General features: G+C 39.0%; 1 protein-coding gene across 7 annotated transcripts in view; it reads left to right on the top strand.

Moving 5' to 3' along the window:
• The window catches only part of FAF1 (Fas associated factor 1), a 497,312-nt gene that overhangs the window by 4,776 nt on the left and 471,162 nt on the right, over nt 1–21,374 (top strand). For 5 of the 7 annotated variants that reach the window (XM_060408824.1, XM_004001957.6, XM_060408821.1 and 2 more), the window contains exon 1: nt 1,833–2,328. The exons of the other annotated variants lie outside the window; for them this stretch is intronic. In XM_060408824.1, coding sequence (XP_060264807.1) covers nt 2,284–2,328 — 45 coding nt within the window. In that variant the 5' untranslated portion in view covers nt 1,833–2,283. Of the gene's footprint in view, nt 1–1,832; nt 2,329–21,374 lie in introns of those variants that run through there. 7 annotated transcript variants of the gene reach the window in all.

Raw genomic sequence — 21,374 nt, 5'->3', positions numbered from 1 at the left:
AACTAATATGTTTGGACAACTTTAAGTTTTCTGAAAAGCATTATACACTCTATTCATAATCACCTTATGAAGTAAGTTTTATGAGCCCTATTTTAGAAATAAATTGAGACTCAGAGAAGTTTTTTGTTTTTGTCAAGGGGCAGAACTAGAACGCAAGCCTAGTAATGCTATGCAGTCTGTGCTTGTTTTGTAAAAATATTTTATGCTTCCATGCATTTTCATAATTGTTTTCTCATCACCTGAAATAGTCATGTCAGAAGCTGAAGTCAGAGAATCTAAGTGACCCATCCACTTTCACCTAACTAATTAGCTGGGAAAGCAGTACTAGAAACCATATTCCTGAATGTTTAGTGTTCTCTTCACTGGTTTCTACATTACCACATTCTTTTAATTTCCAGATGGAGAGAAGGGAGGGATAAGGGGAGCCGTACTGGATTTGAATTGGCTCAGAAACACATACATTTCATCACAGAGAAAAATCTCAACTTTGCAGGATTTGCTCACTTGCCTTGTGCTGAGAACGACATATATGAATGGGACAAGTGAATTGCCACACTTAAATTGCTGGTAGTATGTTTCACCTCATGATTCACATTCATGCTTTATTTTGGAATTACTTCCCTGGGGGGGGGGGGCAGCAATTAACCAGGAAACCCTTCAATTCATATGACTATGGAGGGTTCTATTCCTTATCTAGCTAATTCTGGGCTCAATACAAATTATTACTTGAGAATTGTAGGCCAGACTATTCATTTAAATAAAAAAAAGCCCACAATAAACCTAGATCTTTGGAACACCACAGTGCTTTTCGTGTTCAGGGAATACAAAGATCTAGGCCTTGATTCTGGAGAAGGAAATGGCAACCCACTCCAGTGTTCTTGCCTGGAGAATCCCAGGGAGGAGGGAGCCTGGTGGGCTGCCGTCTATGGGGTCGCATAGAGTCGGACACGACTGAAGCGACTTAGCAGCAGCAGGCCTTGATTCTACATGGTGATTTCACTATTATCTATTTCAACTCTACAGCACAAAATTATCAATCTTACTTTACACTTTCAGGATTTTGTATACTTTACAAGGCAAATACAAGCTCTAGTTCAATCCAGAAGATGATATCTTCCCAAGTCAAAGTTGAACAAATTCGATTGTCACTCTTCCTCCAGCGACAATTACAAACCATCACACTTCACTGTACATAGTCTTTGTCTATTTTTGGCTCAAAGCCTGATCATCTTTGTCTTGGGATGGATATTCTCACCTTTCTCAGCTTCCATGTTTGCCCCATAACTACCGTGGGAATCTGGTTCTTTCTTACTCCTTGTTAATTATGTCTGAGGATGCGAGGCGTCATCCTTTATACATTATGTCTGAAGATGTAAGCGTCAGGGCTTGGGATCGAGTGTGACAGTGTGTAAGTGGGTTTTGACAGGTTGACGTAAAAGACTGTATATGAAGTTGTATTTTGGTGAAACTTTGTTAGAGAAAATGTACATTTATGAAATGCTGTTAGACGGGTTGTGACTGTGCTGAGTTGGTTTGTGAGGCTTGACGTGTATGTGTGCTACTATATAACAACGTAAGGAGCAGAAACTGATCGCCAACCCAGCCAGAGGGAGGCGGTACCTCAGGCCTTTGCTTAATTCAAACCGGAAAAACCTGTTGCGGGACTCCAAGCTCCCGCAGTTTCAGGTTGGCGTCCCCGCCAGCCGCGCGCAGATCCCCGCCCGGTAGTTGCGCGTCCAGCGCTTGACAGGAGAGCAGTCACGTGGCAGCCGCAAAGCGGCGCTTTGCGACCTCGATGACAGGCAAAATGTGCGACAGCCTTGGCTCTGGCCAACCAGGGGCGGAGGCGGCGGCCTGGGAGGAAGCGGAGGAGGCGGAGGCGGCCGTGGCGTTTGCCCGCCTGGTTTTTCGCTGTCTTTCTCCGCCCCCGCCGGTCTCGCCGCCGCTGAAGAGAGCTGGGTGCGCGCTGTCGCAACCTGCCTTCATCCTGGCCGGCGACAGTAAGACCGGACCCACATCCTTACCAACCTCTCTGTCTGGGCGGCTGCGGAGCGGGCTCCACAGGGCACAGGCGGGCGGCCCAGGCGCCTGAAGGTTACCGAGTGCATGAGCGCCTAGCCTCCCGCACTGCCCCGCCCGCCGGCCCGCCGGCCCGCCCGCCGGCTCGCCCGCCAGCCCTTCGGCGCCCGGCGGCGGCGGCGGCGGCGGCGACGGCCGCAGGAGGCGCAGTCTCCCTCCCAGGTGCGCGCTTCGCTCCCGGAGCCGCGGAACTCGGCGGCCGCCATGACGTCCAACATGGACCGGGAGATGATCCTGGCGGATTTTCAGGTGAAGTATTGGGCCCGATTATCCTCCCATCTCCAACCTCGTGGCTTTCCAGTGCCCACAGGGTGGCCTCTTCCCAGCGTTTGTTTGAGCACAGCAGTGCTGTGTGGTTCAGGTTTTTTTAATACAGTACCTGGCTTGGGATGTGTGTGTGTTGTGAACTGTGGGGGATTATGTTGGGGCGTGTGTAGAATGTGTTATGTACGGTGTGAATGTCGTTTATAGGGAGAGGTTGTATTGTGTTGGGTTGTTTTGTGTGTGGACTGTGTATTGTTTCCTGTATTATATGAAGAATGTGTAGAGTTTGAAGGTATTAAATCTGGGGCTTCTAAGTATGAGGTGCTTTGGGTGAGGAGTTTGAGTTGTTTATGAGGAGAGTGTGCTGTGTGGAGTGTGGGTGTGGTGTGGGTGTGGTGTATTAAGGGGAGAGTTAAAAAGAATGATGAGGTGGTAAGGGTAGCAGGGCATTGTGCTGGTTTTGAAGGGGAAATAAACATTTGAGACTTCGATGCCTTATTAGAATCTTTGGGTATAGGAAGATGAGGAGTGTATATATTAAAGTGAATTTACAAACTGTGAATTCACAAGTTGAATAAATTACCAATCCATGCTTTTGGACGCCCTTCCTCTACAGATTTGAATTACTTGGGTGGTGTTCTTTCTCCAGGAATAATTTAAAGGATGAGCTAAGATTATTTCTTAGTGAACCCAACTGTAGTGCCACTGGCATATAATTGTTTTAGGGAATCTCTTTGAAAGTAGAGCTGTGTGCTTCATGAAGCATTTGAAGCTAGAATACCCTGTAAACACCACTTTTGCCTTTTGATGTTTGAAGACAATGTTGTAGTGAGATGTTTTTAATCATTTATTTTGGCATGAACTTAGAAGCTTCAGTTACATATAGGCAGGCATTTCCTTCCTTTAACGCTGTCATCATTGCACATGGTCTCACATTAGCTTAGTAGGCAGTATTTTTTCTTAATGATATTTTGTAGGGCTTTTCTTCTTTCTTTGATTTTTAAAGTTACTTATTCTTACAACTTTATAGTCTGATGTCCATTTCCAGAGTTTGCTCTTTTAATTATCTAAGTGATACCTGCTACGTTAGGGAAATGCATGTGTCTGCATTTCATTATACTGTAACTTTCAATCTCAGAAAGAGGTTCTGAAAATAAAAGTTGACCACAAGCTTTTGGTGCTTTGTAGGATTAGGATTGGCCTGAGATTTTCTGCCTGATTTCACCTTTTTTCATTCTCCATTGCAATCTTTTACCTAATGTGGAATAATATCATTGTGTGACAAAGGACTCTATATATCTAGAAATGGTTTTATCCTTTTGTAAAATTGTTCTGCTCTGGTAGGAATGGCTTTAGATTACAACAAAAAGGATAGTTTACTCACTAAAACTTACTCTAGTAACTTGTAGCTGTTTTCTCTCATTATTTGTGACAGTTATTATGCTTAGATGTATTGGTTTTGGTCCAGAAATTTAGAATTCTTGTGTTCAGAGGTAAAGTAAGATTTTCTGACAAGCTTTTCAGATTTTATTTTGAGCACATGAAAACATTCTAGTAAGTTTTTTTCTTCAAACAAATGGCAATCCTGTGAACAGTTGTTTACAAATGGGAAAAAAAAGCTTATGGCATCTGTATCAAACAATTGTTTGCCAAATGGTGAGAGTTAATTTCATATTGTCAAATAGGCAGGAGAATATTATTGTAGAATAAAGTTATTTGGAAAACCATACACAAGCACATTAGCTTTTTGTGTATTTTAGGAACCTTGTATTCCTCTTGCAAATGATGATTCCAGATCAGTTTACTCCAGTGGACTTGGTTTTAAAATGGATTATTCTTCACTATGCTGTACACCTGAAACTAACACAGCATTGTAAATCAGCTGTGTGTGTGTGTGTGTGTGTGTGTGTGTGTGTGTGTTAGTTGCTCAGTCTTGTCCGACTCTGTGACCCCATGGACGGTAGCGCTCCAGGCTCCTCTGTCCATGGGATTCTCCAGGCAAGAGTACTGGAGTGGGTTGCCATTCCCTTCTCCAGGGAAATCAGCTGTCTCCAATATAAAATAAAAATAAAAATTATTCTTTTAAATAACATGTAAAACTTTTATAGAATTAACCTAAAAAATAGCATTTATCCAGTTACCAGAAACCAATCAATTTATTTTAAAAATTATAGCTTGAAATTTGAGATATAGATACGTGGATGATACTGGCTTCTTTTGTAACTGGACAAAAGATTTCCCCAGCAAAAGTGAACATAGTGTAGTTATGTTCTGCTTATTTTGTATGATTGTGAAAATTAATAATAGTTTTGAGCTCATTGCTTCCATTGTAGAAAAGGACATGATTTTAAAATGTGAGTAAAATTTAAAATAATTAAGTTTATGACATTGATTATTGCTAGATAATAGCGTCTTACAAATACAATGTCCAAATGTAGGAAAGTTCTTGAGAAGGATTTTGTATTCTCTCTAAATATTTCAACTTAAGAAAGGACTTCTGGTGAAGTCAGTGGAGGAGTGGCTAACAATCATATGAGGTAAATAGAACATAATTTTACTATGTTCAGTTGTGGGTAGGAAAATTGATTTGACCAGTTATAGAAGAAGCATGTATCATTCAAGCATCTACATTCCAAGTCTTAGGCTATAATTTTAAAAAATTGCCTGGTTTCTCTTAATGGGATAAGTAGTGGATGAAAGAGTCCTGCTCACACTTAATGGAATAGATTTGAGATTTTGTAGGTGAGTGAACTAATTACAAAGCAAATATGTTTCGACTTGTCTTCTAAAAGATTTCTCCCCCCCAACCCCAAGTAAAAGCAGCTACCAGTCGGAAAAAATGTTAAATTGTGGTGAAATATGCATAAGATAAAATCTGCCATCTTAACTATTTTCCAAGTTAAGAGATTTGAGATAGAGATGCATGGATGACAGTTCAGTGGTTTTAAGTATGGTCACAGTTGTGCAACCAACCATCTTCAGAACTCTTTATATCTTGCAAAACTGTAACTCTGTTTCTATTAAATAACTTCCCATTCTTCCTTCTCTCCAGCCCCTGGTAACCACCATTCTTTCTGTCTGTGAATGTGAATGTGAATGCTCTAGGTACTTTAGATAAGTGAAATCATACAGTATATGTTCTTTTGTGACTTACTTATTTCACTTAGAATAATGGCCTCAATATTCATCCATGTTGTAGCATGTGTCAGGATTTCCTTCCTTTCTAATACTATCGAATATTAATTACTATTAATTAATATTATTGAATATTATGGAATAATATAATGGAATATAATGGAATATTAATAATATTCCATTTTGTGTATGTACCACATTTTGTTGATCCATTCATCTGCCAGTGGACACTTTTCCCCCATGTTTGGCTGTTGTGAATCATTAATGCTCTACATGGGTGTTCAAATATCTCTTTAAGTCCCTGTTCTCAATTCTTTTGGATATATGTCCAGAAGTAGAATTGCTAGATCATATTGTATTTCTATTTTAAATTTTTTTAGGAATTGCCTATTGTTTTCCATAGTGGTTACATCACCAAAATTGAGTGGAGAGAATGACAACGTAGTGTTTAATCAATTATTTGTAAATTCCACTCTGAACTAGTAAGTTTGGAACTTGGAATAGTCTGACAAAAATCAGCTTTAAATGTAAATAGTGTTAGCATAGTATATTACTGGTAAAGGAATGAGTAAACTGGTACACCTACAGTTCTGGCTAACCAGAATGAGGAGGGGGTGTAAAGGAATTTCCTGGGTTTAAAAAACAGGCAGGCACTGATGAATTGTGAGTCTTTTTCCTTCCTTAAGGTCTTTTCATAACAAAGAGATGCATTCAGGTGAAAATTCCAAATCTTTTTGTAATTGTATAATTATTTAAATTTTTTTAAAGGTTGAGGTATAGAACAAAAATCATTTGATCAAACTCTTGATACTGTATTTGATTTGCTTACAGATGAGAAAACACTTATGCAAACAAAATTGTAGTTGCTATTTAATAAGTAATTAGTTAACCTTTTACTTTAATTCTCGATAAACAGAAGAATGAGTCTCCTCTCTTCCCCATCCCTTTAACTTTTCAATTAATACTATGCCAAATTGTTTTTTGTCTAAGATACTTTTTTTACTTATAATTTTTTTTTTTTTTTGAGAGCAAAATGAGTGGTGTAGCAATTTAGTGTCACATGTGCATCACATGTCTTTCTATTTCTTGGTAACTGATAATACAGACACATAGATTAGAGTGCTACTCAAGTGAAGCAAAAGCAACTCTAACTAGTAGTAATATTTTCTTTCAGACTTTTTCTTAAAACTCATCTGCTTTGCTAAAAAAGTATTTTTTTCTGAATCTAGTTCTATTGGTCACAATAAGAAGACCTTATTCTTATTCTTCTTATTCTCTAATTTGGCACTGATTTTGATGTTACTTCTGTTGTGTATCCTGGATGACACAATTGTGCATTTGTTTTCCACTCCTGGTCTTTCCAGCTAGTAATACCTTTGCTACTTAAATTGCTTTGTACATTTACATTAATGTAAGTAATCATGGACTAAGTAATCATGGAACAAACTAAGTAATCAAAGTAAGTAATCATGGAACATCATCTTTATTTCCTGGGAAGTTATCTTGGGTGAGATTGAGTGCTATGGTAGGAAGTAGTCTTGTTACTCTTTTTTCTTTTCTTTACTTCACTGTCCCCTTTATTTTTAGAGGGACAAATCATATTGTTTTGTGTTTGGATTGTTGGTCATTGTGGAAATAAGGTTTTGGCATATAGGTTAAAGTTTAGTAGATAGTGGTTAAGAGAATGGACTTTGATGTCCGATTATTTAGATTAAAATCATAGCTCTGCCTCTTACTCATCTTGTCATTTTTGACCAGTTATTTCATACGACTTTGCTTCAGTTTTCCCGTAGGAAAAATGAGTTAAAGTGATTAGAACAGATGTCTGATATAGAAAATGTTTAATAAATTTTAGCTGTTATTTTTATTGTTGACAGTTTTAAGGTACACACTTGTTTCTTGCGGGGGACTTCAGAGATCATCTATTTCTAGCTTCTCATTTTTCCTTTTGTGGAAGTTGAGACACAGAAAAAGGAAGTGACTTGTCCAAGGTCATGACTGGTTTTTAAACAAAGGTTTTATTCAGGTGTACATAAAAGTGTTCATTTTCTAGCTTAATTTGTCAGATAGCGTGAATTTCCAAGGGAAAACAAGATCCACCACTTAGAAATTTCTCTAAATTGATAAAACTTATGTATAAATAAATTAACAGTTCCTGGCATATTGCAGACATGCCAGAAGGAAGGAAGGGAGGGAAGAAAAGGAGGAGGAAGGGAGGGACTGCTCTCCCTAGACTGCCATTCAGTCCAGTCCAGTGCCATGATTCTGACCTCACAGGTGGTCAGAAACCGTGGAATGGGAGAGACTTCAGATTTGTTGAGTGTGGTTGGGTGGGTGCCTATTGTTTGCCAGACAGGTTTTATGGACTCTGTAGTTCAAGGGTCAGGAAACTGTAATCTATAAGCTGGTTGCCTGTTTTTATGAATAAAGGTTTATTGACACACAGCCACACCCATTCATTTACCTGTTTTCTATGACTGCTCTGTCGCTGCAGTGACAGAGATGAGTAGTTGAGACAGAGACTTCATGGCCCACGAGCTTGAAATATTTACTATCTGGGCTTTTAAGATAAACTTACCTACCTTTTCCCATACCACCCACCTCAGCCCACCCCATGATATCAGTACTTTTCTTTCTAGGTTTTAATAACTCTGAAGTGAGAACATTTGAATGTATCACAGGCCACGTTATATGGTTACTCTTCTATAGGAGGCACTTAGGCCAACAAGAGCTCTGGATTTTTTTTTTTTTTTTTTTGCTTTGGCTATGGTTTTCTGAGAGAGTCATTTATCCTTTCTGGATATCAGTTACTCAGAATACAAGATGGAGATCTGTTTAGAGCCCTATCTACTTGAACATAAAAGATTGTACTAGATCAGGTGTTCAGATAGAGTCTGAATAATCACTTGAGGTTGGGGACATTCAGATATAATTTAGGTAGTTTATCTAGCTTTGTTGTGTTGTTGTTTAGTTGCTAAGTCGTGTCTGACTCTTTGCGACCAACCCTATGGACTGTCTCCTCCAGACTCTTCTGTCCATGGCATTTCCCAGCAAGAATACTGGAGTGGGTTGTCACTTCCTTCTCCAGGGGATCTTACTGACCCAGGGATTGAACCTGTGTTTCCTGCAATGGCAGGAGGATTTGTTACCACTGAGCCACCAGCGAAGCCAATTTATTTAGCTTGTTGAGTTCATGTGCATACTGAGTCTCTTCAGTTGTGTCCAACTCTTTGCATCCTATGGACTGTAGCCTGTCAGTCTCCTGTCCATGGAATTCTCTAGGCAAGAATACTGGAGTGGGTTGCCATGCCCTCCTCCAGGGGATCTTCCTGACCCAGGGATCAAATTCGCATCTCTTATGTCTCCTGCATTGGCAGGCTGATTCTTTACCATTAGTGCCACCTGGGAAGCCCTTATCTAGCTTGAGGTGTTAGCAAGCTACATCTGGAGTGCCAAATCACTGGTTTTTTTTTTGGGGGGGGGGTCAGTAAAGCCTTATTGGAAGACAGTTATGCATATTCATTTATGTATTATCTCTGGCCACTTTTGCCCTTGTTATCAGAGTTGGGTAGTTCATTGCATGGTCTGCAGAGCCCTGGCTCTTACAGGAAGGTTTACTGATCCCTGGTCTAGATAAGTGGTTTTCAGCTTTGGATAATTTCTGTCCCCCAAAGAACATTGGGCAGTTTCTAGAAACATTTTTGGCTGTCACAACTAGGGGGTGCTGCTGGCATTTAGTGGATAGAGGCCAGGGTTCTGCTAAATAGTGTACAATGCAGTAGACATCCCATGATGATGAAAAATTATCTGCCCTAGAATTTCAATAGTGCTGAAAACCACTGGTCTAAATTAGTGGTTCTCAAACTGTAGCTTGCATAAAAATAACTGGGAAAGAAAATGAAAGTGTTAGTCACCTAGCTGTGTCCCACTCTTTGTGACCCCATGGACTGTAGCCTACCAGATTCTTCTGTTCACAGAATTCTCCAGGCAAGAATACTGGAGTGGGTTGCCATTTCCTTCTCCAGGGGATCTTCTCGACCCAGGGATTGAACCCAGGTCTCCCTCATTTTGGGCAGACTCTTTACCGACTGAGCCACCAGGGAACACCAAAAAAAAACCCAACCAAACAAACAAAACTGGGAGGACTTGTTAAATCACAAGAGACCAGAGTTTTTGATTCAGTGGATCGTGGGTGGTGCCTGCAAATTTGCATTTCTACCAGGTTCTTAGCTTATTCTGATGTTGCTGAATCTATGGACTAGAGAACAACTGACCTAAATGATTTGTGACGTTACATTCATTCCTGTGATTCTTTGATTTTGTAATCTTAAGTACTCTTCCATTTTTTATGACTTAGAAAAATTTGAGTATTTCAGTGTATACTTGTTGCTCATAATAAAATGTGCTGTTTCATGAGTCTATATGTTTGAAGGCTTAGTTTTCATATCCCTTTGAGTGCGTGCATGCTCAGTCATGTCTGACTCTTTGTGACCCTATGGACTATCGCCCGCCAGGCTCCTCTGTCCATGGGATTCTCCAGGCAAGAATACTGGAGTCGGTTGCTGTTTATTCCTCCAGGAGATCTTAAACCAGGTCTTGAATCTGTGTCTCCTGCGTCTTCTGCATTGGGAGGTGGATTCTTTTCCACTGAGCCACCAGGGAAACCCTCATATCCTTTTGGAATACTTCTATTTGTCTTTCAAAATCATTGCCTACCTTTTTCTTATTTAATTACATCAATATTCTGTGCCCAGTTAATCATTTCTTCTTAAATATCTTGTAATATTTCTCTTCTTTTGAGTCTTATATCAGATTGTTGCTAATCACTTACCATGTTTCTTTCCTCTACTGTCAGCTGTTTGAGTGAACAACTGCCTGTATCTTAACCCTGTTCCTGTAGTATCTATTAATAGGTGCTCAGTGAATATTTTTTGAAGGAATATTATGAATATTGGCTGTTATGGTACAAATAAATGGAGTAGAATTGTAAATTTTTATGTATTTTTAAGTACCTACTGTTTTGTGACATAGTTTTGAATAAGTAAATCTGTCATTGGGAGAGTAAAAATTAGACTCATTTGTTGAATTGAGGGTTATAACTTCAAGGTGAGCCATTTTTAGGGAAGTTCAAAACACCTACCCTCTGTGTTAGCTTTTATAGAGGACTCAGTAAGATAATGTGGCAAAATATAGGGCTTGAGGCCATGACCTTTGTAAAATTTGAATGCTATCACTGAATTGCCTTATGTTACCACTCTACCTGATTACATTTTCACTCAAACTGTTTTTAAGGCAGAAATTCTAATTTCAAATAAAAAGTTCTTGCCATGTTAAATCATTAGTCATTGATTTTAAGGTAAGTTTGAGAAGCAAAATTAACAGAATAATTGTACCTGTCTTTATACTTATTTGTGGTTATAGAGGAAAAATTGAGATAGAATGAGATATCAAGTTATGGTAAAGAAAAGTAGAAAAGTTTGCAGGTTATATGCACCTTAATGGCATTAGAGTTAGGTTCCAGTCACATTTCCCTCCCCTTCCTCCCCATCCCAGAGTTCATGTGCTTTAATAACTGAGCTATAATAGAAAAATGTTACAGGAAAGTTTTGTCTCTTGTGCTCTCCTGGCATCCCACTCTCTTTCTCTCAAGCGAAGAGTAGTGGTTAAACTGTTTTCAGAGTCAATTTTAGTCATATTCTTTGGCATCTTTAAAGCGAGATGGAGACGTGATTGATCATTTTTATTTTAGGTTTAATGAGGAAGGAATAATAATATTAGCATATAGCTTTTGACTGGTTTGTATGTGCCAGATATTGTGCTAGGTTCTTAACATCTAAATTCTACAGCAACCCTGTCTTGGATTTCAGAGATAACCATGGTTTCTGTATGACTTGTCAGAGTCCTGACTGCTGCTGCTTTTGTTTCTGATTATATTTTCAAGGATATTTGTGCAGTGAGAAGCCTTGGAAGATAGAGGTAATATCTCTCTCTGGAGCAAAGGGTAAACACGCACAGTGTCCATTTAAAAAGAATTCGGTGCTCCAGGCTCTGGGTTCCTTCTCTGTAATACAGTCCACTGTATGTGCAGGTATCATTTGGACTGCTTTGTTTGTGTCACGCAGTGGGAAATGGAACTAGGAAACTGTGCAAGAAAATTCTGATATTTTGACTACAAATATTGCCATGAATCATAAAATTAATTGTCTCCAACTCAGGAGTCTAGGTCTTATGCCAGCATCCATGAAACTGGCAGGCTCCAACTTCGTTTGCAAGTAGGGTGAAAATCACATATCCTTCAATTCTCTTAACAGTTCTAGCAATAAGGATGAGATGTTGACAGATACATAACTTTCTGGAAGAGGAAGAGTGAGGGCCTTATGGGCTGGTTAATAGTTAGAGGGAAGTCCTTGGGAATTGGTAGTGAATATGTTGACAGAACTGAGTAGTTCTCTACTTTCTTGCCTATTAATGGGGAGGAAGTAAGTAGGTGGTTGCAGACTGAGTACCAGGAAATAGCTTCAAAGACAGCTGCCTAAACAATCCTCTGGTTGTGGCTTGTTGTTCTCATAGCCTGCTGGGCTCCTCTGTCTAGGGATTTCCTAGGTAAAAATTCTGGAGTGGGTTGTCATTTCCTTCTTCACTGGTTGTGGCTAACTTTCAACAACTCTCAAATGTCCTCTCAGATGGAGGGAGTGTTTTCCATCAATTTGTCAGTCAGACTCAGGTTCTGATGCTCCACAGTGTAGCAAATAGCGCTAAGATTTGTCCTGGCTGGGCAGAAGGTTCTGCCTCCTTTCAGACATTTACAGATGTATATACACCTACATTTGAATGCGAAAGGAGTCAAATTTACAGTCACGGTGGACAGAAAGCAAAATTATTAGAATTTTCACTGGTTTGTCTGGGAGATCAGAGGATGAGGGTGCATAATGTCTTGTAGCTCAGCCCCTCCTTTGAAGGAAGCTTTATTCCCAACTTCATATCTAAAGCAAAGCCAGTGACTCAGTGAGGGCCTCAATTTATTAAGGTTTTCCTAAACCTGGACCTGGTTCACCAGTGGTTCAGCCAAGCTGAAATGGGTTGTGTCTGCTTGTCATTTGTGACTGTTCAGCCTCTGCACCAGCTATGCAGACTAGTAATGACTGTAATTGCTGTGTTCAGTGTATAGAACTCAAGAGTGTTCTTATAGGTCTGGCCTGTCCTTTCATTCATGAGACTTGTTGTATTTCTATTGACCCTTGGCCTGTAGCCAGTGGCCCAGCTATTTGGTCTGCCACTTGGAAACTATAGACTGACAGATTAAAGACAGCTTTCTTTGAAGCTGTGAACTATGGAAACAAATTATAGCTGCTGATCAAACTGTCTGAATCACTCATGTAGATGCCCACAGTAAGGGCTTTTTCTCTGATGAAGCCCCCTGGAATCAAGCTTCTGATTGAGCCTGTACTGCCCAGAGCCATTACTGTTGCCAGGATCCATCATCATATCAGATGTGACAACATATTAACTATCATAAAGTGTGTGTAAAGCAGAAGACTGTATTTCTGATGCAGAGGGTACCACTGCATGCCAGACATGTGACTCCTCCCAAAAGTTGACCTGTTTGTCACATGAGAGAAGCCACATTGCATGGGATGTGGCCCCTGCTTGCTTTTGGCAGGTTAAATAAATTGGACCTTGACCTCCCTCTCTGAAGTATCAGCGGTGCCTCACTGTTCTTGGTCCAGTTAGCTGACTGGCTACGCCATTTTGGCTTTTGAAACTAATTGTGCTCTACTTTCCATCTTTCTGGACCTTTGCAGTCTGACGATGGTGCAGTTTTTATTGCAAAAGTCAGTAGTGAGCTGACAGTCAAGGTATTTGAGGGACCTTTGATACACTCTACCATTCACAGCTTTTTAATTGTCATTCCTGTGATTTGTCTTAATCTTATGAACAGGTCTATTGGAAATATCAGGAGTTGGCCTCCAGATTCTTTACTTTCATGCAAAACACCTGTCAGCACTTCCTGACGCCTACCTCAGTCCCATACCATAGCCTTCAGTTAGAAATTCTATGGGGCAGATTACTGGTGGGCCTGGTCAGATGGGACAGTTTGGATTAACTGCCTTCATTAATTTCTGTCAACAACAAGGATTAAGCTTAATTGTAGGAATTGGGAACCCTAAGGGCCACCACTTAAATGGGACATCATGTTGAGACACAAGCTTAAATGGGACATCATGTTGAGACACAGGTTAATAGTGCCTCCAGACTGATGTAGGTCCCACTTGGAAGGAACCAACAATTGTGAACAACCTACTCTTTCTGGGTGAACTGTGTCTGCCTTCAGGACTGTATTTCTTGTGTGGAAACCAGGCATTAATTCCCCTTCCTCCAAAAAATATGGACTCCTTCACCTTTTGAATATTTAAGTAAACATCACCAGTAGATCTTGTAGCCTTCATGTGACTGCGAAGATCTCTCCCAGGTGAGGCTATCTTTGGGAAAGCCTCGCAGAGTGATTTCTGATTTGTTATTTATGTGCACCCTGTGGACAGTTACCTCTCTGAGGGAAGTCATTCAATTAGAATAGGTGGTTCAGAATTTGTTCCTGACTTTTTAGCTGAAGTGATCAGTGGATCATCTTGGCCCTGGAAAGCATTCAGGTCAGCCACAAGTCACTAACCAGAGTTGATTAAAATTGCCCTATACTTCTTTCCTGTGGGTCAGGGCAGAGCCTGTATAATTGTTAATTCATTCCCTTGTTCTGGATTAATGCCTTGGGCCAAGTGGAAAGGTTAATATAGAAACTGAGAGAAAGCTATTAGACTTTTTTTTTTGAAGATTTTATGTTTTGACTGAGTTGGGTCCTTGTTGCTGTGCACAGGCTTTTTCCAGCTGCGGTGAGCTGGGGCTGGTCTTTGTACTGGTGCTCGGGCTTCTCTTTTCGAGGCTTCTCTTGTTACAGAGCCTGGGCTCTAGGTGCACAGGCCTCAGTAGTCACAGCGTGTAGATTCAGTAGTTTCCGTATGTAGGCCCTGGAGCACTGGCCAAGTCGTTGTGGCTCCCAGCCCTTACAGCAGCTAGGATTGAGCTAGTGTCCCCTGCATAGACAGGTGGATTCTTAACCACTAGACCACCAGGGAAGCCCCACACACTTTTCTGAGGTAAACCCTGATGACTTATCCGATTTTTTCATGTTGCTTGGGTATGGAACCCTGAGGAACATGGATGAAATAAATTTTGAAGGTTGTCATCATCCTGCTGACTGTTGATAGTTGCCTTAATTAAATGTTGTATGAGACAAATTAGATAGATTTAGCCCTAGCTTCTGCCGATCACATTAATCACAGTGGCTGCTGGAGTGGTATACCCATGAAAAACTTTGTTCAGTGGCAGAGATGGTTACGATTGAGGGGTAGGTATTGTTGGGAGACAGTTCTGTCTGTATCTCTTCTATTTCTGCATGTCTTATGAATAGAGACTGGTTGTTCCAAACTGCTGTTTTCAAGGGTGTTGGATTGTGATCAGCCATGGTCACATGTCTCCTTCCAGACCAAAGGGCAAGTTTGCTTATGGCCTAGAAAATAAAGATAAACAAAGCAAAGAGTGGGCATGCTTACTGTCCATGATAAAGGATTCATGTTTGGACTTGTCTGGTGGTCCAGTGGATACAAATCCATCTGCCCATACAGGGGACACGGGTTCATTCCCTGATCTGGGAGGATTCCACATGCTGTGAGGCAAAGCCAGTGTACCACAATTACTGAGTCTTCCTCCAGCATTCATGAAATTATAACAGGCTGCATTGTTAGCGTGCAAGTAAGTTGAGAGTAATATTTGATGCTTCACAGTTCTTATTACCATGAAAGACTGGTAATCCCTCATTGTACAGATTGATTTTCGAGATAATTGTAATTACTACTAACGCTTACTGAGCTTTTTACTGGTGTCTGTGATATGTTTTATCTGCATTATCCAAACTAATTGGTATATGAGATCTAATCTGTGGTAGGTCTTGTTATTATTCCCATTTTAAAGATGAAAAAATGGAGGTGTAAAGAGGTTAAGTAATTATCTAATGACAGGTAGTCATAACAAGACTGGTTTTGGAACTCAGTTCTAGTCTGTGAAATTATATATATACACATTTCTTAAATGGGCATGCTAGGGAGTACTCAAAGCTACAGAATAAAAATGCACATTTTGTAGGACCAATTTACTAGAATAAATGAAATATATGTTTAAAAAAAATTAAAGACAGTTGTCATGAAGTAAATATAAAATTTGCATGAATTTTAAATAGAAAAGCAAACTTCAAAGAAATTGTAAAAATTTGGCCTGCTTTTCTTTGGGTCATCTCCTCCCCTCCTGTGAGAGAACAAGTTTTCCTCTATTATTCTGACTACAGTAGAGGAAAATATTAATAACTTCATTTTACAAGATTCAGTTCAGTTCAGTTGCTCAGTCATGTCCGACTCCTTGTGACCCCATGATCACAGCATGCCAGGCCTCCCTGTCCATCACCAACTCCCGGAGTTCACTCAGACCCACGTCCTTCGAGTCAGTGATGCCATCCAGCCATCTCATCCTCTGTCGTCCCCTTCTCCTCCTGCCCCCAATCCCTCCCAGCATCAGAGTCCTTTCCATTGAGTCAACTCTTCGCATGAGGTGGCCAAATTACCAGAGTTTCAGCTTCAGCATCATTCCCTCCAAAGAAATCCTAGGGCTGATCTCCTTCAGAATGGACTGGTTGGATCTCCTTGCAGTCCAAGGGACTCTCAAGAGTCTTCTCCAACACCACAGTTCAAACGCATCAATTCTTCAGCGCTCAGCTTTCTTCACAGTCCAACTCTCACATCCATACATGACCACAGGAAAAACCATAGCCTTGACTAGATGGACCTTTGTTGGCAAAGTAATGTCTCTACTTTTGAATATGCTATCTAGTTTGGTCATAAATTTTCTTCCGAGGAGTAAGCGTCTTTTAATTGCATGTCTGCAATCACCATCTGCAGTGATTTGGAGCCCAAAAAAATAGTCTGACACTGTTTTACAAGGTAGCCTTAAGAAAAAAACACAAAGATGCCTCCAGTTATTTTTGATTTTCCTCTTATTGTATATAGCTTTGTGAAACACAAAAGGGAAGAATAACAAGGTTTTTCTGGTGTCTCAGGATTTACTGAGGTCAATAGAGGAATCAAAGAAGAACAAAACTGGTATTCATTGACTTTTTATCTTGAAATTGTGTGTGGCAGTGGTTTCCATTGGGATTACTTAGTACTTTAGCAAGAGATTATCCTGTCACTGGTATTTTTTTTTTTTTTAACTTCACTTTTGCATTTATCAGTATTTGCATCATTTTGTGGCGTGCTGTCTGGGTATATTTGTGAGGTCCTGGTAGTGGGGTGTGAAGCTAAAGTCCTTCTGTATCTATGGGGTATTGGCTCCAGGAGCCCCTGAAGATACCCAAATCCAGGATGTTTAAGTCCTTTACATAGCATGGCCCAGTACAGGTTTCACATCCATGGATACTGTAATGACATAGTGGCAAGAGAAATAGAGTTGATGCCACTGAATCGATCAAGTTGACCCCAAGTTGATATACACGAACTTTGTTTTACACTGTGTTGTGTTTTTTTTTTTTTTTGCGTTGTATTTTTAAAAAAGAAGAACATTACTTAGTGATTATCTTGGGGTAATGTAGTAAGATATTTTGCCAGGGTTGACTGAATATTTGAGGAAATGAAATACTTAGGGTTTTTAAACATGATAATATATTAGGTTATGTTAAAAAATGTCCTTATCCTTTAGAAATATATACAGAAATACTTCCAGGTGAAATGATATGATGTCTGGAATTCAGAACTCTCTGGGAGGTCTTCGGGAGTAGATTGATGGGGAGTAAAACAAAAGTGGCTGTGTCTTGGTACGTGTTGACGAGGCTGTTACGTTCATGGTTGTTCATTTTACTGTTAACTTCTACTGTTGTATGTGCTAGATCTTTTTCATAAAAAAGTAAAAAAGATGTTTTGCCAAAATAAAAATTACTTTGGGGAGATTGTGAGCTTTAGGATAGTATCTTCATGTTCTAATGGACTGTAAGATTAGAGGAATAGGTATATGACTATTACAAGGAAGTTATAACAATCATAGTAATGTTATGTAATTCTAGCATTTTACCAATATAGTTGGTGAATTTATGTCTATATTTTTGTCTTCAGTGTAAAACTTAAAGTAGCTTACTAGTTAAATTTTCTTTCTTAAAAGCTTTAGCTGAAGTCTTGGAATAAAGGTTTCCTGAAAATAATCAATTTTCTAACTAAAAGAAACGTGTAAGGAATTAACTTTGTGTGCTAAATTTGAATAACTGAAGAGAAGAGTCATTTTGGCAAAGAGGTGCTAATAGCTCTTTTCTTTTTTTAAAGGAATATTTAAATAAAATCAGAAACCTAAGTACAAAAGATATATTAAGCAAAAGATAAAGGCCAGTTAGTGATGTGTCATTTTCTGTGTATTGGTACTATCTGCTTTCTGCAGTGCCCTTTTAGTTTTCATTCTGCCTTTGTTGTCCCAGTAGAATAGCAAGTGATGATAATGTTTAAATACGTTTTTTTTCTTTCTGTCCTTTTCTTTCATTTTTATTATATATGCTTCAGATGCATTATAATTCAACATCTTTATATACTACAAAGTGATCACCCCCAGAAGTCTAGTTACCTTTCATCACCATATACTTAACCTCCTTTACCCCTTTCATGCACCTCCAGCTCCCGTACTCTGATAACCCCTCATCTGTTCTCTGTATCTGTGAGACTGGTTTTGTTTGTTCATTTGTTTTGTTTTAGATTCCACATATGGGTGAAATCATATAGTATTTGTGTTTTTCCTTCTGAGTTTATTTAACATAATATCCTCAAGGTCTATCCATGTTGTCAAAAGCGGCAAAATTTATTTTATGGCTGAATAGTATTCCATTGTGTATAATTTATACGTATACACACACACACTCACTCTCTCTCTCTGTCTCACACACACACACACCCACGTCTTCTTGGTCCTTTTATCACTGATAGAAACTTAGGTTGTTTCCATGTCTTGGCTATTGTAGATAATGCTGCAGTGAACATAGAGATTCATGTATCTTTTCAAATTAATATTTTTGTGTTCTTTGGATAAATACCAAGAAGTGGGATAGCTGGATCATGTGGTAGTTTTAGTCTTAATTTTTTGAGGCATCTCTGTACTGTTTTCCATAGTGACTGCACCAGCAGTTTACAAAACCCCCGACAGCAAATGTGTTTCCTTTTCTACATATTCTGTCCAACACTTTTTATTTCTTGTGTTTTTAATAGCTGTTTTAACAGTTGTGAGGTAGTAGTTCATTGTGGTTTTGATTTGTGTTTCTGTGATAGAGATATTGAGCACCTTTTCATATATGGGTTAGCTATCTGTAGGTCTTGTTTGGAAAAATAACTATTCAGATCCTCTGCCCAGTTCTTAATTGTTGTTTGACAACAACTGTTTATTTTTTGTTATTGAGTTATATGAGTTTTAAAAGTATGTTTTGGATATTAACCTCTTATCAGATATGATTGACAAATATCTTCTCCCATTCAGTAGGCTACCTTTTCATTTTGATGGTTTCCTTTGCTGTCAGAAGCTTTTTAGCTTGCTGTAGTCCCATTTGTTTATTTTTTCTTTTGTTTCCCTTGCGTTTGAACTCATCCATAAAGACATTGCTAAGACTGCTGTCAGTGAGGTTAAAACCTATGATTTCTACTAGGAATTTTATGGTTTCAGGTCTTACATTCATGTCTTTACTCCATTTTGAGTTGATTTTTATGTATGGTGTGGATAGTGGTCTGAAAGTGAAAGTGAAAATCGCTCAGTCTTGTCCGACTCTTTGTGACCCCATGGACTGTACAGTCCATGGAATTCTCCAGGCCAGAATACTGGAGTGGGTAGCCTTTCCCTTTTCCAGGGGATCTTCCCAATCCAGGGATTGAACTGAGGTCTCCCACACTGCAGGATTCTTTACCAGCTGAGCCACCAGGGAAGCCCAAGAATACTGGAGTGGGTAGCCTATCCCTTCTCCAGTGGATCTTCCCGACCCAGGAATCGAACTGGGGTCTCCTGCATTGCAGACGGATTCTTTACCAACTGAGCCATCAGAAAAACCCATGTAGTGGTCTAGTTTGATTCTTTTGCATGTGACTGTCCAGTTTTCCCAGCACAATTTATTGAAGATACTATCCATTCTCCATTGTATGTTCTTTCCTTCTTTGTCATAAATTAATTGACCATTTATCTGTAGGTTTATTTACAGGTTCTCAGTTTTGTTCCATTGAACTCTGAATCTGTTTTGTGTGAGTACCATACTATATAGCTTGTAATGTAGTTTGAAATCAAGCAGCATGATACCTCTAATTTCATTCTTCCTCAAGATTATGGCTAAATAGGATCTTTTGTGTTCTATACAAATTTTATAATTATTTGTTCTAGTTCTATAAAATATTCCATTGTAATTTTTATAGATATTACATTGAATCTGTAGATTGCTTTAGGTAGTATGGACATTTTAACAATATTCTTCCAATCCATGAGCGTGGAATTTCATTTATTTGTGTTCTCTTCAATTTCTTTCATCATTGTCTTATAGGTCTCAGTGTACAGGTCTTTCACCTCTCTTGGTAATATTTTTTCCTAGGCATTTTATTATTTTTGATGCAGTTGTAAATGGAATTGTTGCCTTAATTTCTCCTTATAGTAATTCATTGTTAGTGTATAGAAATGTAACAAATTTCATATATTAATTTTGTATCCTATGGCTACTATATTTATTTATTAGTTCTAGTAGTATTTTGGCAGGGTCCTTAGGATTTCCTGTATATAGTATCATGTCATCTGCGAATAATGACAGTTTTACTTCTTCCTTTCTAATTTGAATTCCTTTTATTTCTTTTTATTTTTAAATTGCTGTGGTGTGGCTAGGATTTCCAACACTGTGTTAAATAAAATTGCAGTAATAGGCATCTTTGTCTTGTTCCTTATAGCTTTTTACTGTTAAGTGTGATATTAGCTCCAGGTTTGTCATATGTAGCCTCTATTATGTTGAGGTACATTCATCCTGTACCCACTTTATTGAGAGTTTTTATTATAAATGGATGTTGAATTTTATCAGATGCCTTTGCTGTATCTGCTGAGGTGATCATTTGATTTTTCCCCCTTTTGTTATATTAATGTGATGTATACATTGACTAACTGGCAGATATTGAACCATCCTTGCAACTCTGGAATAAATTCCTCTTTGTCATGGTGTGTAAGTTGAATTTGGTTTGCTAATATTTTATTAAGAATTTTTGCATCTATGTTCATCTGTGGTGTTGGCCTATAATTTTTTTGTGTGTGATGTCCTTGCCTGGTTCTATTGTCTGGGTAATGCTTGCCTCATGAAACATGTTTAATGTGGATTTAAGATTAGAGAAATACTGCTTAAGCTATTAGTCTTCCCACTTAAGCAGGCATGAAGAGAATGTAAAGTTAAAATGTAGATTGTGACATAATGAAGTATGTTTTATTGCTAAGATTAAAGATTTTGTTGGATCATAAATCCTGTCCATAATCCAGGAGTAATTTAATTTGCCAAGATAAAAATATTAATATGCCAAGAAACAACCACATACTTTCCTGGCATGTCTAACAGAGGATTTTTATGTCTTTCCTTTTTTTCAAATCTATGCCTTATGTTCACATGTGTGTATGTGTGTGTGTTTGAGAGAGACACAGAGAGAGAGACAGAGAGATTAAAGAAGAGCCTTGGCATTTCCAGGGGATGGATCCTGAAGGTATACTGACTTAACATGTATGTAGAGTCATCCGTTGATTAAAGGGCAGTGGTAACATACATAGCT

Source organism: Ovis aries, chromosome 1 (assembly GCF_016772045.2).
Source record: "Ovis aries strain OAR_USU_Benz2616 breed Rambouillet chromosome 1, ARS-UI_Ramb_v3.0, whole genome shotgun sequence".
NCBI classification, from domain to species: Eukaryota; Metazoa; Chordata; class Mammalia; order Artiodactyla; family Bovidae; genus Ovis; species Ovis aries.
Note: the sequence above shows the minus strand (reverse complement) of the source record. Positions and strands in the feature narration are given on the sequence as shown.